General features: G+C 36.8%; 1 protein-coding gene across 1 annotated transcript in view; it reads left to right on the top strand.

Moving 5' to 3' along the window:
• The window catches only part of P3H2 (prolyl 3-hydroxylase 2), a 163400-nt gene that overhangs the window by 108462 nt on the left and 35025 nt on the right, over positions 1–19913 (top strand). Inside the window, exons 2-3 of the mRNA XM_011961612.1 lie at positions 17284–17436; positions 18436–18625. Of these exons, the coding sequence (XP_011817002.1) occupies positions 17347–17436; positions 18436–18625 (280 nt within the window). The 5' untranslated portion in view covers positions 17284–17346. The remainder of the gene's footprint in view (positions 1–17283; positions 17437–18435; positions 18626–19913) is intronic.

Below are 19913 nucleotides of genomic sequence, written 5' to 3'. Positions count from 1 at the left end.
GTGGATGGGATCATATGGGATTTAGTTGTTCACGGAAGACATAGCAGAGGAAATGATGTTTAAGCTAGCCGCTACAGATGAGGGAGAAATAATCAAAGATTTGGAAGGAGAATTTTCCAAAAGAGGGACACTACAAACCCAGAAGGGAGACTGAGTGGAACTGAGACAAAATTCATCAGAACCATATTTTAGAAAACAGCAGAGAATAATGAGATTTAAGTCTGGGCAGGTAAACCACGAGCAGTCAGGCAAGAGCTTGTGAGTCATGTTTAGGAATTTGAACTTTATCCTTAGACCAGTGGGGAGCCTTTGGAAGTTTTAAATCAGAGAGGGATAAGATCAGATTTGCATTTTAGAAAGATCACTCTGGCTGCAGTGTGGTAAATAGATTAAGGAGAGCAGGAGTTCACAAGAAAATTTCCTACAGCTGTTTTCCTTTGTACATTTAAATGTGTCCCCTCCCTTCCCTCGCCCCCCCATACACCTCTACCTACACACAAGCACACACCTTTTCAGAATTTCACTTGTCTTATATAAATTAAATTGACTGGTGGCATAATTTGACCCAATTTCAAGATGAACCCCTTTCATGCTTGAAGTATTTATTTATTTAGGAAATCATGATTAAGCCCTACTTTTGCTTACTTTCTCATTCTACTTCTATTCCTGTTTCTTCATATACCATACATATGCTTGTTTTTAAAATTAGAGAACAAGAAAAAAATTAAAAGTAGTCAATTATTAAGTCTCATTTCTCCACATGGATACTATGACAATTAACATTTGGTGTATAAAATTTTTCTAATGAATTTATATTACATGAGTAGAATCATTATACAGACTGTCATACAATCTGCTTTTTTCATTCGAGAGAATATCATGAATATGTTTGCATTCTAATTATTCTCAGTGGGCATATAATATTCTACCATATGATTGTGTTGTAAGTTAATCTATGCCTATTAGAAATTTTGCTTTTAATTTAATCAGACCATCGTTTATCTGGAGTCTTAAAAAATCTGCTTCACAAAATTAAGATGACGTTCCCCAGGCAGCTCTTTGTGTTGGATGCTCTGATATTTGGGGTTCTCAGCACTTTTCCGTAGCTTTACCAGCTAATCAAAATAGTATCAGAAAAGTATCTTCCCTTTGGGAAGCTTTCTGCATTAGGAAAACTATTTACTTAAAATAAAATAAATGGAGATGCCTAAAGGAAGAAGGTCTTGATCAAAGTTATTTTTTAGGATAAACCAAAATGGAAGGTTTAAGGACCATAAATAAAAACAACTGTTTCACTCCAGAATGACTACAAAAATAATTTACCTTGAATTTTTTAGTCTTATTCTGAGAAAGTATAAAGAAAATCAGACATTTTCATTTTTGATGGAACTCTTTTTTTTTTTTTTTTTTTTTTGAGATGGAGTCTCACTTTGTGGCCAGGCTGGAGTGCAGTGGTGCAATCTCGGCTCACTGCAACCTCCGCCTACCAGGTTCAAGCAATTCTCCTCTCAGCCTCCTGAGTAGCTGGGACTACCGGCTCATGCCACCACGCCCGGCTAATTTTTTGTTTTTTTAGTAGAGATGGGGTTTCACCATGTTGGCCAGGATGGTCTCGATCTCTTGACCTCGTGATCCTCCTGCTTCGGCCTCCCAAGGAACTATATTTTTTTCTTAATTTTGTTTCCCATTCTGTTTTAATGTCATAGTGAGTCTAACAAGGTCACTTTTTGATACCTTTGTAGAAAGAACACTGCATTAACAGTTAGGATACTTTAGTTGCTAGCATTGTCATTGATCGTGCTGGGAGGATGTCATAGAGCTTAGGGGTCTGATTTCTGGTGTAAGACAGAAAGAGGCGGGGCGTGGTGGCTCAAGCCTGTAATCCCAGCACTTTGGGAGGCCGAGACGGGCGGATCACGAGGTTAGGAGATCGAGACCACCCTGGCTAACACGGTGAAACCCCGTCTCTACTAAAAAAATACAAAAGACTAGCCGGGCGCGGTGGCGGGCGCCTGTAGTCCCAGCTACTCGGGAGGCTGAGGCAGGAGAATGGTGTGAACCCGGGAGGCGGAGCTTGCAGTGAGCCGAGATCGGGCCACTGCACTCCAGCCTGGGAGACAGTGAGACTCTGTCTCAAAAAAAAAAAAAAAAAAAAAAGACAGAAATGAGTTTAAAGTCACATGACATTACATATTATTTTTAAATTTCTCAGTTGTAAACGAAGTTATTGATGTTAAACTCATTATTTTCAGCGTATATTAGTTTGCCAGGGCAGCCATCACAAAAACTACAGACCGGGTAAGTTAAACAACAGACATTGATCTTCTGACTGTTCTGGAGGCCAGAAGCCCAAAGTCAAGGAGTCAGGTTTGGTTTTTCCTGCAGCCTCTCTCCTTGGCTTGCAGATTGTTGCCCTCTTACTGTGTCCTTATGTAGAGTTTCCTCTGTGTGTCCTCGTTCCCCTGGTGTCTCTCTCTGTGTCCTAATCTCCTCTTCTCAAAAACAAACAAACAACAAACCAAAAAACCACCAGACAGATTGGATTAGGGCCCAGCCTTATGGCCTCATTCTAACTCAGTTTCTTTTTTAGAGGTTTCATCTCCAAATACAGTGATATTCTAAAATACTGGTTGTTAGTACGTAAGAATTTTGGGAGACACCATTTAGCTCAAAACACATGGTAATATGTAATACATTTATTTCAGGTCTCTGGCGTATTACATGTTTAATAATAGTAGCAACTATTATTACTTGACCTCTCTGAACTTCATTCTTCTCATTTGCAAAATTGGGATATTAATATCTGCCCAGTCTACACATGATGATGACTTAAGATTATTTATATTAACATTCTTTGTCAATTAAATGGTAGAATACTCTTGTGCATTTTAGGTGTACACACATACACTCACCAGCTTCTCTTTGAGAATATGCAAACTGCATCCAGGCCATTTGCTATTAGCTTCTTTTTACATTAAAGCTGGAAGTTGGAAGGGTGGGACTTAGGCTCCTAGTCACCTTCCTTTTATTTTTATAGGGTCTCCGCATCCTCAGCTCCTAGACACACACATTTAGTAAGTTTCAAGCCTTTCCCACAGTACTTCCTTTGCTCACATGGGGCAAGGAGCAAAGATTCGTGAAAGTGGGACAGAATCTCTCTGCCTCACTGTCTCCAAGTAGAGGCAAATGAGATTTCCTCTAGTGCCTCATGGGAGTGTTTCCAAATAAAAAAGAACAAAAACTGCTTATATTATTTCATAATAAAACCACATGTTTTTCTGGGTAGAAAGAGTAGAAATGGCAACTCTCAGATGGAAGGCTATATTCATTTTCATGACTTGGCTAAAATTTCTCTCTGGCTTAAAATTGGGCTTGCTATGGAGTCTTCAAAATAAGAAACGTTTTAAATGAACAGAAAGTGAGTCTTCCAGAAATGTGAAATGTGGAAGTGTAGTAACTTATTGGGATGCCCTACCAACTGAATTGTTAGAGTGTAAGTATGCAGGTTGATTCCATAACACTCAGCATTCAGGGCCAGGTGGAGATCCGGTTGGAAGGAGTAGGGTACACTGGCACGTACTCCTAGTTTGAATAGTTACAGAATTTCTTTTTACTTCCCTTAAGGGCCCTTGATTAACCCCGAATTACAGGTATTTGCCTGATTTCCCACCCCATCCTCCAGATTCACTACTGAAATGCAGGAATTATCTCGGATTTCTCCCCACTGTTTCCACCTACCCAATGCTCAGCACAGACCCCTCATTAAATGTTGCTCGGGTGGAATGGAAAGATGAAGTAGAGCAGCCTGAGCTTCAGAACCTCTAGAAATATTAAGCTTGTAGTCCTCTCTGCAGACAAAGCGGGACTCCATATGTGGAAGTGCATAGTGGGAGTCTTTTCTTAGCACAGACCAAACATGCAGCTGCTACACTCTGCCACACTATAACATTTCAAGGGGGAAGGGAGCCAATGTAAACCCACAGTATATGCAAAATTGAAATCAGAAACCCTCAGTTTTTTTAACCACCGAATATAATTTCACAGTCTATTTGATATGATTTTTCTAGGCTGTGGTTCAATTCAAGCCAGTCTCTTCATTTAAACCCAATCCTATAGTACTCTTCTATACTTACTAGCAGTCGCTTTGCAACTTTAATTTGTGTTATTCTGGGTGGCATGGAGAAACTGATGTCTGCCACCGACTTTTAGAGAGGTGCATTTTGGGTCTGACTTTTTTATATGCACTTATTAAAAATGGTAGACTCTTAATTTTCCTGCTGAAGAAGGAAGATTGCCCACTTAGTCTCAGGCACAGTGGACTACACTGAAAACGTTACTGACTTTGGAATTAGAAGACCAGGTTTCAGCTCGTCTGTCAGAACCCACGTGACCCTGAGAAGAACACTTTTCGCTCTGTACTTATCTTATTCATGTAAGTATATTAGGGAAGCAGATGTCACAGCAGGTGAAGAGCTATTTCAATATCTGCATTCGGGATTCTGGGATCACTTAGGTCATTGTTTTATAATAAAGTCATTCTTTCATCAACGTTACTGAAGTTTACTATATATATATATATGTCAACAAATAGCAGACAGCTGATTGGTTTTTTGAGCCACTCTGAAACAGACTGGAAGGTTTTCGGTCGAAAGAGTTTGAAAAATGTGAAATACATTGAACAGTGTGGAATACAATGTCCCATTTACAGAGATTAACTGTTACAGTAGTACATTAAAAAAAAATCTGAACGCTGTATCCTAAAGAAATATGTTTAACTCTTACTACAGTTCCTCTTACACTTTCTTAATTATAAAAGCATTTTTATAAGTCTTATGACCATCTAGGGCAATACATTTCTTGGCAAGATAAGGGCTGACTAAACATCAAAATAAATGTTTTTTTTTTTTTCTGTCCTTCTTGGTTGCTCTAACTTATTTATAATAATGGATTGCTCCTTCATTTAGGAAACTCTTCTCTGGCTTTCTCTCTGGGAAAAGACCTCAAGCATTTCTCAAGTGAAGACTTTGCTTGATATCAGATCTCTTGACTGCTAAGAAGATGTACTTATTTGGACGCCTTTTCATGATATCAAACACAAACTAGCTCAAAGTGAAAAGAAAAATTTCTCCAACCCACAACCAAAATTTGCAGCCACCTAAAAAATACTGTTTCTATTGCTATTACCACCATATTCCAAGTTAACTAGTTTTGAAATTTTAAGTATGCCTTTAACTTTGCATTTCCGTTTGACCAACTTACTTCTTCTCTGTTATGTGAGAAAGAGAAATACAATGGTTTCCCCAAAACGTTGCCTCTTCTTCAGTATCCCTTTACTCCCAGTTAGTCCTACAACAACTAGGCTAATGTTTCCACAACTAAAATGATATTATCAAGTTTATCATAGGCCTCCAGTCTTACACTCTTCTCCCTGCCAATGAGGAAGTTCTTCCTGCCAATAAGCGAAGTTGTACTTCACATATGTTAGTTTTTATTTTTCACAGTCCTTTTTGGAATGAGAGAGATATATTTTCATGACTACATTCACAAACATTCACATATAGATAATACATAGATATATCTATCTGTTTCCCCTTTTCCAGGAATAAAAATCAAAACAACTCAGCTTAGTATCAAAGATCCCCATAATCTGGTCCTGTTCTACCTTGTTTCCCATTACTCTGAGATCGAAACCTTCCACATGAGCCAGGTTATCCAAAACACTGTCGTGTAAATACATCTGAGACATTTCTACTGTACCATTATGATGCTATTCTGCAGCTGGGACATCCACATGTTTTCTGTTTTTTAAGACCCTCAGTCCTACTTTTTCAGTGAGGTCTTTGCTGAACCTTCCAGGTTACTGTATTTCACATGTCTCCCAATTTTGACAGCATTGTGTTGCCTGCCACCCACCCATTCTGCCCTAAAAGCTTGTAAATTCCCAGTTTTTTTTTTTTTTTTTTTTGAGACAGAGTCTCGCTCTCTTGCCAGACTGGAGCACAGTGGCACGGTCTTGGCTCACTGCAACCTCCGCCTCCTGGGTTCAAGTGATTGTCCTGCCTCAGCCTCACAAGTAGCTGGGATTACAGGCATGCGTCCCCACACCTGGCTAATTTTTGTATTTTTAGTAGAGATGGGGTTTCACCATGTTGGCCAGGCTGGTCTTGAACTCTTGACCTCATGATCTACCTGCGTTGGCCTCCCAAAGTGCTGGGATTATAGGCGTGAGCCACCATGCCTGGCCAATTCCCAGATCTTGATATTAATAGTCTGTGTATGTCTTCTTGTCCTAACTGGGCTATATTTAATAAAAGATTAGGATCCTGTCGCATTTATTTTGTATCCTCAGATACTTGTCATCTATCACAGTTCTTTCTATGCCTGAAGTGACCAGCAAACCTGTTATATAAACAAGACATGCACAAACTCACCTCTACTTGGAAATCGTGGTGACTAAAATCCCAAGTGCATATTTGTGAATGTTTATTTTAATCAAAGAGGTAGCTTCTAATTATACTTCTCCTGCTAATATTATAGGCAGGTTCTTTATCCACCTGTAAAATGAAGCGGTGGGACTATATGATGTAAATAGTCTATCCAGCCCTAGTCTTCTATAGTTAATTGCAGTTAATATTTATAAGATCAATGCAAGAGCCACAAAAATAACAGAACTGATGCAACCAGATATGTTTAGTCAGTAAGTAGATCTCTCCCAAATTTTAGCTTTCTCTAGAATTTACATGGACTAGAACTTTCTTTGTAATATAGTCTCTTGGCTGAGGTACAAAGAAAATGTTTGAGTTTATGTTTAACCCATATATATGGCAAGGATATTTCATATACTGTACAGCCTGAAGGTTATTGCTGTGGTTGGATACTTATAAAAGTGCAGGTGTGATGCCAGAGGAATTTATGAAACATGGAAATGAAAGAACTCTATCATCAAAACCACCTCTTTCGTAAGAGCATGTGGCCTGTCAGGTTAGGAGTACCCATTAGTGAGCTTGATGGGTTACATACCTGCAGAGACCGTAGTCTCTTCTTAAAGATTCCTCCAGGAGGGGTCTTTGGAATAAAATTCCCCTTGGCTTACAGCCACGATGCATTCCTTTGCATGAGCTGAAATGGGTGTTTGGAAATCATTTTTGAAGTAAATCTTCCCACTCCTATAAAAGCAAGAGTTTATATTTCACAGAAGAACGTGGCATGTTTATACCAAAAAGGTACAAGTGGAAAGGCTTTTGATTTGCTTGTTTGCTTTTCTTGCATTGCTCACAGTAAAGTGATTTGAGTGGAATGTTAAGTTTGTTTCATAAACACAAAATGGAAGGGAGACCAAGCATGTTGGAAATTGTAATGACAGAATTTATCTGTACATTCACTAAACCCAAAAACTCTCCTCAAATCATCAAAATTGCCAAGCTATTTTCAGTGTTATCCTAGTTACAATTTTCAACAGGCCAGGGCCCAAATGATTACTTCTTCTCCCTGATCTATATGCCCCCATGCAATCTACTCAGCAAACATGTGGACTTACAGGAGAAGCACTAAATAAACCCATACTTTGATACACAGTTGCTTATGACAAGCATTTTATGTCTGATGCTTTGCCATTTCACAAAACAATGTTGCAGACACACCCACAAACTTTTGAAATTTTTTTTTCATATCCTCAAGACCAGAAAAATCATTCCCTGGCCTGAATTAAGCTATTTCACTGCTGATTTTCAAGAAGGTATCTTAGAAACAGAAACCCATAGTTAATTGCCATTTTGCTATTGTAATTGACAAATTCAAAAGATTGTGACATACAGTTGGAGGAAAAAATGTGATCTGGCTGCTAATGGTTGCAGAGACCTAACTGTGGTAGTGAAAAATTAGGAAGCTGGCTTTTGGCTCTAGTAACTTGATGGCCAGCTAAAACTTTTTTTTTAAATTGAGTCACTAAGGAAAGACAATATTTTTCTCCCTTTATTATAATGAAAACCAGGAAAAATATGAGTCAAGTGTTATCACAACAAAATTTGTTTTTGTACCCTAAAGTTCTTTAAGGGGAACGCTGTCCCTGGACAGGTTTTGACTTGATGCTATAAATTATTGTTTGTATCATAATATACCCTTGTCAATAATTATCAGCCACTTTCTGCACTGGTCCTGAAGTAGAAGTAAGGGCTCATCTAGCTTTTTGAAACTGTCCTCTTGGGCAGACGCTCAATAAATGGCCAGTTTTATTTCTCTTATTTTTATTACTAATATTATAAAATGCTTTGCAAACTATGTAAAACATACAAACTGTATAACAAATGCAATTTTTATTATTGGCAACCTCACAAGTTAGATTGTGCTCAGCAGTACAGGGGTCATGTGTAAGAGAAGTAGAGTTCTGTGCTCACATAGAGAGACACCAGCAGGGTCATGTATAAGAGGAGTAGAGTTCTGTGCTCACATAGAGAGACAACGGCAGGGTCATGTGTAAGAGGAGTAGAGTTCTGTGCTCACATAGAGAGACACCGGTAGGGTCTTGTGTAGGAGGAGTAGAGTTCTGTGCTCACATAGAGAGACACCGGCAGGGTCATGTGTAAGAGAAGTAGAGTTCTGTGCTCACATAGAGAGACACCGGTAGGGTCATGTGTAAGAGGAGCGGAGTTCTGTGCTCACATAGAGAGACATTGGATTTCTATTTATTTATTTTTCAAAATCTGACATGAACTAGATTCTTTAGATGTTAAGGTAATGACTACTACAATAGTCATGGGATGCTGGCAAAACTAGAGTATGAAATGAATGACAACTACCTTCAGAATAAACTTTGAAAAGGATTAAAGCTGATTCCAAAAACAGTAGCAGGAAGCAAATGTCAGCAAGGTCTTGGCCCACACAGCTTTTCGGTAACCATTAGTCATCATCTGACACCTCAAGGGAGAGTGTTGGACAAACACTGCAGAGGTTAAGATCCCTGCCCAGTTATTCAGTCTTACTGTGTCCTAGCATTTAGAACCAAAAACAACAGTAACGTACCAATAATCCATGCACACTAACTTCGTTCAACCCGAGGCAGAGATGACTTGTCTACATTCCATCACTAAGATAATGTGCTCTCCTTCTTACCCAGCAGCCATTCAAGTTTTGGCTGTTGCCTTGGTAGGAAGTTAGACAATACGCAGATGACTTGTGCAATTCTGTCCAATTAAAAGCACACACTTATTTTTGGCTAGTACTTAGATAGTTGGTTTTCTGTTTGCTTGTTTGTTTGTTTTTAACGTAAAGGGCATTTCATTTTAAATAGTCTCTAATCAGAAATAGTATGTTTAAAAGTTCTGTTTCTTCACTTTAATGTTTTCCTTACCCAGAAAGATGGTTTCTATTTAGATAAGAAATTTTCTAGAAAACTGATGGAATCTGTTGTTTCACTGAGCTCCTAAGAGTATCCTCATTTGACTGTGGCTATTCACCATCAGTGCTTAACATTAAAATGTAAACATCAGATTAAAACTTCACTAGAGTGTTTAGAAAGAGCAGGAGTCTATTAATCAGAATTGGGACCATAAGTAATTGAGGGAAAGAGCATAAGCAGTTTGGCAAAAGAAAGCACTTTAAGAAAGCAGATTCTTCCTTTCCAATATACTCCACAGAGGAAATGTTACTCTTTAGAAATGTCATTTTCCATTTAATCCTTATCAAATTACATTTTGAAAACTATAAATATTTACTTATAACTATGACTATATTTTACAGTAACATTCCATAAATGCAAAAATAAGTTCATTTTCTACATTAGCATGGCCACCTAACTCGTGAATTAACATGTCTTCAAAGCTAGAAAGTTTAAAATGTTCTGCCTTGAGAGGTAGAAAAGGAATATACTGTATAAAAATTTCCCTTACTATTGAGTATATATTTTAAATAGGTTGTACCTTTTCTATGTCCCTGAGTTTCCTTGCTAAGGCAACTATTTGTATAGTTAGATTTTTGAAATGAAAACGAAAACACTCAAATAAAAAAGTGAAATATGCGAACTTTAGTTTGACACATTAGAAACCCAACATAATATAGTTACTGTAAATGACAGTGAATGTAGTCCTGAGCTTCCCAGTAGTCAAGGCAAAAGGGGAAACACAATATATTAGGTAGCTCTCAATGGATGTAAAAATTAATTTTATAAATTTGCCAAGAGAAACAAGCGATTATTTCTTATAACTGAATTATGAAAACAATTTCAAATATGGATCTTTTTACAAGTTATGTTAATGTATTAACATCATCAGTAATTGTGAAATAAAATGCAAAGTTATTTGCTATATGGGTATTATTTTACTGCAAAAATCTGACTGTTATTTAGAAATGTTTAGGAATTTCCTAAAATAAGATTGAATTCTCATTCAATAGCCCGTTCTTTACATCTAAAGGCTGTAATTTACAGGATTTAGTTAAATCAGTAGGTTAAACAAACTGCTTCCAAATTTTCTTTCAAAATTTAATGTTTTGTAAATTTTAAGAATATTCTTTTAATATATTGTTCATGTTGTAAGAAACGTATTTATTTATTTGGTTCTGTGAAGAAAAAGTAACCCAAGTTGGCAAAAATTCGAGTAAATTTGGAGACTTTTTAGCAAGTAATTAAATGTCTACAAACGTGCCTTGTGACATATATATGTATATGAGTGTATACACACACACATCTTAGAGGTTCATCAAAGGATGAATTTTCTTGTTTAGTATGATATACATGCTGTAATTTGATGACTTCCTTTCTCTCTAGCTGTTGTGTTTATGCTGCTAGCCAGAGCTTAAAACTTATACTGTGACTTAGAAACAGGGTGTCTTCAGTATCAGCTTACATGCTTGTCACTTGGGAGTTAAAAATCTCTAAAGTTACTATATTGTGAAATCTAGGTAAAAAAGCCAAGGCGAAAGCTATAACACTTCATTAAAATGTAATGGATAAATTCTCAAAGTTAGGGTAACAAAAGTAGAAAAAGAATTCATTCATTTATTGAAAATGTTGATGTTTAAGAATAATGGAAATTACTTATTTTAGGCTTGATGTTTTACTCTGATTGTACAAAAAACCTTCAAAAGAGTAAAAAGTGCTGCCAAATATTCTATTTTAGAAGCTTTAATATGCTTTAGAATTATTACCTCCTTTTCTTTGTTGCACGTGCCTTACAAGCTGTTCTTAATTTCATAATCAAACTATTTGAGCTACATATCGTAATTCAGAAAATAGGGAACTTGTACATTTTCCATAAAAAATGTTTGGAAATTTTAGACGTGTTTCCTTTTGTGTTATGTGTTTGCCTTCTGAATTAAGAAACATTGTTATAGCAAGGATGGGCAAAATGGAGACCAAGAGAAAGGAATGGACACAGGGAACGGAAGGAAAGTAAAACAGACAACTGACTTATGCTATGCTACATTATTTTGCAAAGTAAAAGCATCATCTCTGACCTGATTACTGCAATGCTCTTCTGCCCGTGAGGAAGATCTATTTTCCACAAAGAAGTTTGAATTATCGTTTTAAAATGTGTATCAGATCTGAGTATATCCCTCCTTAAAATTATTTACTGTTTCCTTGTGCACTTAGAATGACATTTCAACTCTACCATAGCCTGCACAAATGATCTGTCCTTCTCTAACTTCTAAAATTTCCCTCCTTGATCTCTGCTGTGCTTTGAAAACACATCAAGGCTTTTTCTACTTCAGGCACCTTTCACCTTTCACATTTCTTGGACCTGGAATGCCTTTCCTCCGGTTCAGTTCATGCCTGGCTCCTCAACTTTGAGGTCTCAGTTCAGAAATTACATTTCAGAGAGATCTTCTTTGATGAATGAATCTAAAGGTGTTCTCCTTCCAGCCCAGTCCCAGTCAGTGCTCACAAGTTTGTTCATTGTTTCTTCATAGCACTTAATACAATCTGAAATTACTTTCATTATTTATTTATTGACTTGGGATTTATCCCCTTCTATGAGAATGTCAACATTTCTTATAGAAAGTAGGGCCTTTGTCTGTCTTGACCACATAGGTATTCTCTTTAGTGTCTGATATGGAGTTGGTGCAAAATAAATATTTGCTGAATAAGTAAATGGGTGAACTAATGAATTGGGGCATGACTGGAGAATTGGACCTATGTGTGTGTTCTTGAATAGGCAGGTGGTAAGTTATAAAACTTACAGAAGTTCAGTTTCTCCGGAAAGAGTTGGTATAATGGCAGAGAGGAAGAAGTGATGCTAGGAAAACCAGAGCCAAATCCCAGAGTTCTTGAATGTCATGGAGTGGAGTGTCTGAAACCTCTTTTCTGGTCAATGGATGGCTACTGGTGATTTTTGCATAGTCAATGCGTGCTTTAGAAATCCCTCCTTTATTACTAGCTATGGAAATCTCTTTCTGTGTCAGAGGAGCCTCATTTACACACAGGTTCAAGAATAGTGTAACTTCTGAATGTCAGCAGGCTGTTGATTTAGTCAATGTTCATTTCTTTTTCCATGCAGCATGACTACCGCATAGTCATGCTTCTGGGCTGGCAAGAGAAAATGCTTGCCTTAGTTCTTCACAGCTTGAGAGGAAATGGCCCGAGCCTTCTTGCAGGCATTTTTACCAGTATTTCTGACATCTCGGTGGCCTCCTCTAAAAGTCAGTACCATCTTCATGTCAGATTATTCCCTTTTCCTCCATTGTTCTTTATTTCACAATTTACTTTTCTAATGCATAGAGTTACCCCCATATCAGAGTTACTTGCTCCTGTGGTTTGTTTTAATTAGGTCTTAAAGGAAGTCCAGTCTGAAGCCTTTAAATGTAGCGTGCTGTTGGTTTGTTTCATTGGAGGAGTGCATAGGTCCTTCTTTAGCTGAAACCTAGTACTGACAAAGCCTTGTAATAACCTCCATCCAATCATATGACATTATATGTAGCATGCACATGTTTATGTGGACTTTTCTTACCACTTTGGATGTATTTAATTTATAAAATGGAAGACAGAGGTATCAAGCTTCCAGTTAAAACAGTGGTTTATTTTATAGACGCTGGCAGCAAATTCTAGTTTCCTAAACTGGTTCACAATAGTTTAAAAGCCAGGGCCAGTTCTAAACTGGTTCACAATAGTTTAAAAGCCAGGGCCAGTTCATGAAGTTTTATGGTTCAGCCTTAAGTCATGGAATCTTTTTTATAGATTGTAGTGTCTTCAATTCTGGACTATAAAGGAGGAAAGCACCAAAGAAGAAAAATGTCAAATTTGAGAAAAGGACCCAGTTTGTCGACATTGACTCTTTTCAAGAGCTATGGAATCACATTCATTGTGATAACCACATTGGAAGCTGTCAATATCAGTGATGATTTCAGAGAGGTTTTTATTAAATGTCCAAACTTTTAGTATTTTATAGCAGGGGTCCCCAACCCCTGTGCCATGGATCAGTACCAGGTCCTGTTAGGAACGGGGCCGCACGGCAGAATGTGAGCCTTACCACCCGAGCTCTGCTTCCTGTCCAAACAGTAGAGGTCTTAGGTTCTCACAGAGGCACCAACCCTATTGTGAAGTGTGCATGTGAGGGATCTAGGTTGTGTGCTCCTTGTGAGAATTGTGCGTGATGATCTTAGGTGGAACAGTTTAATCTTGAAACTATCCCCACATCCCATCCATGGAAAAATTGTCTTCCGTGAAACTGGACCCTGGTGCCAAAAAGGTTGGGGACCACTGCCTCATAATTTATGAAGCATACTCACATGTAATATACCTTTTAACTTGTGTATAAAATATTTACTTCTTACAAGTTTTTTCTCTTTTCTAAGGCATATCATAGATATACTCTACATGTAAAGTAGGTAGAAAATAAAAAGATTAATATACCATATGATCCATATCCACAGAAACTCTAATGGAGAAGCAAATATACTGATGCATATATAAAGTACAGAATGGTAAGCACCAGTAGAGGAACAGGGTTGAGATTACATGGTGGTGCCTAACTATGGCTACAGGAATGGGAAAGGGTCTCTTAGAGAAGGCAGGATTTAAGCTTGGCCTTATAGGACATGACATATTTCAGTAAGAAAAGACAGAGGGACAGAGGTTCTCTAAGTCAGTGAAATATCCTGAGCCAAAGCATAAAAGTAGGAAAATTAAGAACATAAATATTTATTTGTATTCCATTAACTTTAATGTCTAGTGCTGTAGAATCAGAGTATGTCAGTACTAACCTGTTTTACTCATAACTTGTAGATTGGCTATTACCCAGAGAAAGTTTTCACCAACCAGAAGCACCTACTCTATCCTCTTAAATTATGTGTTCATGGGAGCTATAAATTCTACTCTTCATTAATAGGAACGTATTCACATCCTTGAAACAGATCATTTATATATTGTATGCTATTATTTATTTTTTTCTAGTGCTCTAGTGACTGCTGAACACATTCATACGTATTTCACAATTGAATCCTTCCAAAATCCTCCATAGTAAGTGATGGTATGTAGTTCTTTTGAGCATTTTTTCTTTAGGGAAAATTAAAGCACCAATGTTTAAACAACTTTTTCCAGGTTCACTTGGCCAATAAATGCAAACCTACCCACAATTTTGAACCAATTCTTTATACCTATATAGTTATTACTATGTAGAGGCATACAATTCATATTTATCTGTATTGATATGTAAGAGATTGAGAAAATTAAAGTTGAGAAAGATGAAATCCAAAATTAGTGATTTTGACAGTCAAATTAATTCTGGGTGCACAGAATTGAGGACAAAAGTAAAAGTGGCAGGAAGAGCTCATTTCAGGCAAGATTTAATGGAAGCAAAGTCAGTAGCTAAGAATATGGAAACCACATTTAAAAAGGGAAGGCTTTACTATTATGGGATGAAGGTAAGGATGTCAGGTCTTCAAACTGGGCAGCTTATGTTTTTGTGTTAAGAGTTGATACTTTATATTTCACAAGACTGCAGGGACTGGGTACTTGTGAGTCTACTATTTCTATTTTTTAATAATTGAGGGCAAAATTGTCAAAGGCAGATGCAGCTAAATCTTACATGCCATTCTGTAATTTTATATTGCTCAATAACAATTGGTTTTCATTTCTTCACACTTTAAAATGGATTGAACATATTTTAGATTCCACCATGAAAAAGATAACTAATGTGAATTTTTATTTTTCTGATGTGAGGTAAATGTATCTGTCTATTGAAATTCTCCATGACTAGATCGAGACCATCCTGGCTAACACAGTGAAACCCCATCTCTACTAAAAATACAAAAAACTAGCCGGGCGAGGTGGCGGGCGCCTGTAGTCCCAGCTACTCGGGAGGCTGAGGCAGGAGAATGGCATAAACCCGGGAGGCGGAGCTTGCAGTGAGCTGAGATCCGGCCACTGCACTCCAGCCTAGGCGACAGAGCGAGACTCCGTCTCAAAAAAAAGAAAAGAAAAGAAATTCTCCATGACTAAAGCGTATGTAAACATGTGAAGTGGGCGGATCACGAGGTCAGGAGATAGAGACCATTCTGGCCAACATGGTGAAACCTCGTCTCTACTAAAAATACAAAAATTAGCTGGGCATGGTGGTGGGCGCCTGTAGTCCCAGCTACTTGGGAGGCTGAGGCAGGAGAATCACTTGAACTCTGGAGGCAGAGACTGCAGTGAGTCAAGATCACGCCATTGCACTCCAGCCTGGCAACAGAGAGAGACTCTGTCTTAAAAATAATTAAAAAAAATGTGTTAAAATGGGTAAATTAATTCCATTTAAAAAAATGGCTTATTGCTTGTTACATGGAGATCACTGTATTAAGTGGTTTAGGAAACAGTTGGCAGTGTCTGTGTAGTGGTTGTTCAAAATTATTTTTTATTAATGAGAATCAAATATTAATGAGAATCAAAGTTGTAAGTTTGGAATAAAATATCTCAAAGCTGTGTGGTAGAGCATTTTATGTGTTTTTCTTAGCATCTTTATGCATTGGAATAATTTATCCTTTTAATTTTTTAGAAAGTTTTGTCTTATTTTAATTGACACATAATAAGTATACATAATTATGTGTACAGGTGTTGTTTCCACATGTGTATTCATTATATGATGATTAAATCTGGTTAATCAACAAATCTGTTGCCTAAAACATTTATCATTTATTTTGGTGACATCATTAAAAATGCTTTCTTCTGGCTATTCTGAAATATATAATACATAATTGTTAACTCTTGCTATCCTACTGTGCAATAGAACACCAGAAATTATTCTTCTTATTTAACTGTAACTTTGTATTCTTTGACCAACCTCTTCCTGTCTCTCCCTTTCCTCGGTTTCCCTCTGGCAGTCACCATTCTACTCTCTATTTCTATGAGATCAACTGTTTCAGATTCCATGTAAGAGTGAGATCATGTGGTATTTGTCCTTCTGTGTCTGGCGTATTTCACTTAACATAATATCCTCTAGGTTCATCCATGTTGTTACAAATGACGGGATTTCATTATTTGCTATGGCTGAATAATATTTCATTGTATGTATGTACCACATTTACTTTATCCATTCATCTGCTGATGGGCACTTAGGTTGATTTCATGTCCTGGCTATTGTGAATTGTGAATAACATGGGAGTACAGATATAGCTTCGACATACTGACTTCATTTCCTTCGGATATACACCCAGCAGTGAGATTGCTGGATCATATGGTAGTTCTATTTTTAATTTTTTGAGGAAACTCCATACTGTTTTCCATAATGGTCTTGCTAATTTACATTTCTACCAACAATGTATAAGGGTGCCCTTTTCTCCACTTCCTTGTCAACGCTTGTTATCTTTTATCTTTTTGTTAATAACCATTCTAACTGGAATGAAGTTGTATTTCATTGTGGGTTTCACTTGCATTTCCCTGGTGATTAGTGACGTGGAGCATTTTTTCACACACCTGTCGGCCAATTGTATATCTTCTTCTGAGACATGTCATTTCAAATCTTTTGCCCATTTTTTAACCTTTTTTTCCTGCTATTGAGTTTTTTGAGCTTTTTATGTATCTTATATATCCTAGGTATTAACCCCTTTTGGATATGAATATATAGTTTACAAATATTTTCTTGCATTTTGTAGGTTGTATCTTCACCTGTTGATTGCTTTCTTTGCTGTGCAGAAGTTTTTTACTTTGATGTAATCTCATTTGTCTATTTTATTTTTATTGCCTGTCTGATAAATAAAAAATCCTAGGCTCCTAGTTTCATTCTTAAACTGTGAGATTTTGGATTGATCTTTGTATTTCTCTGAGTGTGATTTAGAAATATTTGCCTTCATTTGGTCTTTTTTTTGTTTTCTCTTTAGCTTGACCAACTCGAAAAAGCAGTGGAAGCAGCTCACACATTTTTCGTGGCAAACCCTGAGCACATGGAAATGCAGCAGAACATTGAGAATTACAGAGCAACAGCTGGTGTTGAAGCATTGCAACTGGTAGACAGAGAAGCCAAACCACACTTGGTAAGCTCTGTGGACCCCTGCCCTCACCACAGGGAGCTAAGTGCTCCTAAGTTTCATTTGAGTCAAAGCAAATTTCTATGAATGAATATCTCATGAAATTTATTCTCAAATTTTAGTAACATTTTTAGACTTTCAGAGTTCTCAGAATATAATGATCAGGCCTGAAAAAATTGAGATGATTTTTTAAAATTCTAATTGAAATTTTAAAAGTTGAAATAAAAAAACTAAAAAATTAAAAATTTTTAAATTAAGAGAAAATAAAAATTAACTTAGAAATTTGATATAATGTGATAAAAACTAGAACATCATATAATTATCTATGATCCTCTCTGAACCTTTCCAATACTTTTATTTTATACCTAGGAGGTGAGGCCAGTGTAAATTGTTCAGGATTATACTGTAATTTTCTGGCTCCCAGTCCACTGGTTTGCCCATTGTACCGATACATTTCAAACTGAGGTTTTAAAGAGCGATGTAATTCTTTGTATACACTAAACATTACTTGAAATCACATGTTGAAAGCCTTTTTTTTTTTTCTAAATTTTTGACATCACCATTCTCAACATGTAGCCTCCAAAATTACTGCAGAAAAGGATAAGGGAAGACTTTAGAAAATACTTTTTTTAAAAAAACACAGGCAAGGCCTAAAAGTGGATGTCACTTCCACCGACATCTGTTGTCCTGCGCTTGTTACATGGCCCTACCTATAGGCAAATGATTTCAAAAATATAGTCTTGCATGTGCTAAGGGACAAAACCGAAATTGACTGATCACATAGCAGCCTATTTGCTCAGTAAGACCCCTCTCACTTGTAAGTATTTGAAGCCAGGAATGCTGTTCTTTATCTCCCAGTGCAACCCTTCTTTATGCCTCCTCAGCACAAGCAGTCAGTACCCCATCTACCGAAACGATCCTCAGTCAGCATAAACCCTTCTCTTTGAAACTAAGAGGTTTGTTTGTTTGTTTGTTTTGTTTTTTGTTTTGTCTGTTTCATTGCAGGAGAGTTACAATGCAGGAGTTAAACATTATGAGGCTGATGACTTTGAGTTGGCTATCAGGCACTTTGAACAAGCCCTAAGAGAATATTTCGTTGAAGATATAGAATGCCGAACTCTATGTGAGGGGCCTCAGAGATTTGAAGAATATGAGTATTTAGGGTATAAGGCTGGTCTGTATGAAGCTATTGCAGGTAAAGCTTAGTTTTTCATTTTGTTTGTTTCTTGATTATAAAAATACTACTCGCGATTTGTAAAAAACTATTCCAGCAAAATAGAAGAATATATTGTAAAAATAAAAGACTCATGTGTCTATCCCAGCCTATCTCCTGTAGAGAAATTTATGTAGTTAAATTTTGGTGACTGTCTTCCCAAGCATTTTCAGGTCCTTATGTAAAATATTTGTGTATTTATTTATAGTTATTATTTCATTTCTTATAAAATAGGACAATATATATTGTTTTTCAACTTTTGTTGTTTTATTTTATGCTTAACAATATATTGTGGACTTCTTCTCATGTAAGTACATAGAGTCATTTTATTGTATTTAATGGCTGGGTAATGCTCTGTTATATAAACACATCGAAATTTAATTGACTAGTCTTTTACTGATGGGTATTTAAGAGGTTGAGATTTTTCATTATTATAAACAATGTAGTAGTGAACACTTTGGTATAGTCTTCAACTACTTAAAATGTTTTGTTATTTAATAAGAATTTAATATATTACAAAGTGGCATTTAAAATAGTAGGTAATGCACATTATAGAATAATTTGGGAGATTGGCTAGTTAACCACTTATGAGGGGAAAGTGAGTTCTCTGCTGTATACCTTACACAAAAATAAGTTATATTTGTAATAACAATATAAGTGTAAAATATAGAACTGTTAGAAGAAAATTAGGGAAAATATTTGTATAATATTAGGAGAAGAAAAGCTCTTCTTTTCTTTTTTTGAGATGGAGTTTTGCTCTTGTTGCCCAGGCTGGAGTACAATGGCGCGATCTCGGCTCACTGCAACCTCCACTGCAAGCAATTCTGCCTCAGCCTCCCGAGTAGCTGGGATTACAGGCATGCACCACTACACCTGACTAATTTTGTACTTTTTGTGGAGATGGGGTTTCTCCATGTTGGCCAGGCTGGTCTCGAACTCCTGACCTCAGGTGATCCGCCCACCTCAGCCTCCTAAAGTGCTGGGATTACAGGTGTGAGCCAGCATGCCCAGCAGAAAAGCTCTTCTAAGCATGACAAAAGACAAGAAAAATAAAAAACAAGTTAAAAACTTTACCTAAGATTTGTAAGTACAGATTTATACAATATACCAAGCTGATCTACAAACACAAATAGAAAGTATTGCAAAATATTTTGTAGGCAAAGTGTTAATATCTTTCATATTCAAAGAGAGGCTGTAAATTATTATTATTCATAGTAATTTACTTCTTATTTATCAGTAGTAATAATAACCAACGTGGGCCAGGCACGGT

Source organism: Colobus angolensis, unplaced genomic scaffold (genome assembly GCF_000951035.1).
Source record: "Colobus angolensis palliatus isolate OR3802 unplaced genomic scaffold, Cang.pa_1.0 Scaffold56, whole genome shotgun sequence".
Lineage (NCBI taxonomy): Eukaryota > Metazoa > Chordata > Mammalia > Primates > Cercopithecidae > Colobus > Colobus angolensis.
The sequence above is the reverse complement of the archived record's forward strand: the minus strand, read 5'-3'. Positions and strand labels throughout refer to the sequence as shown.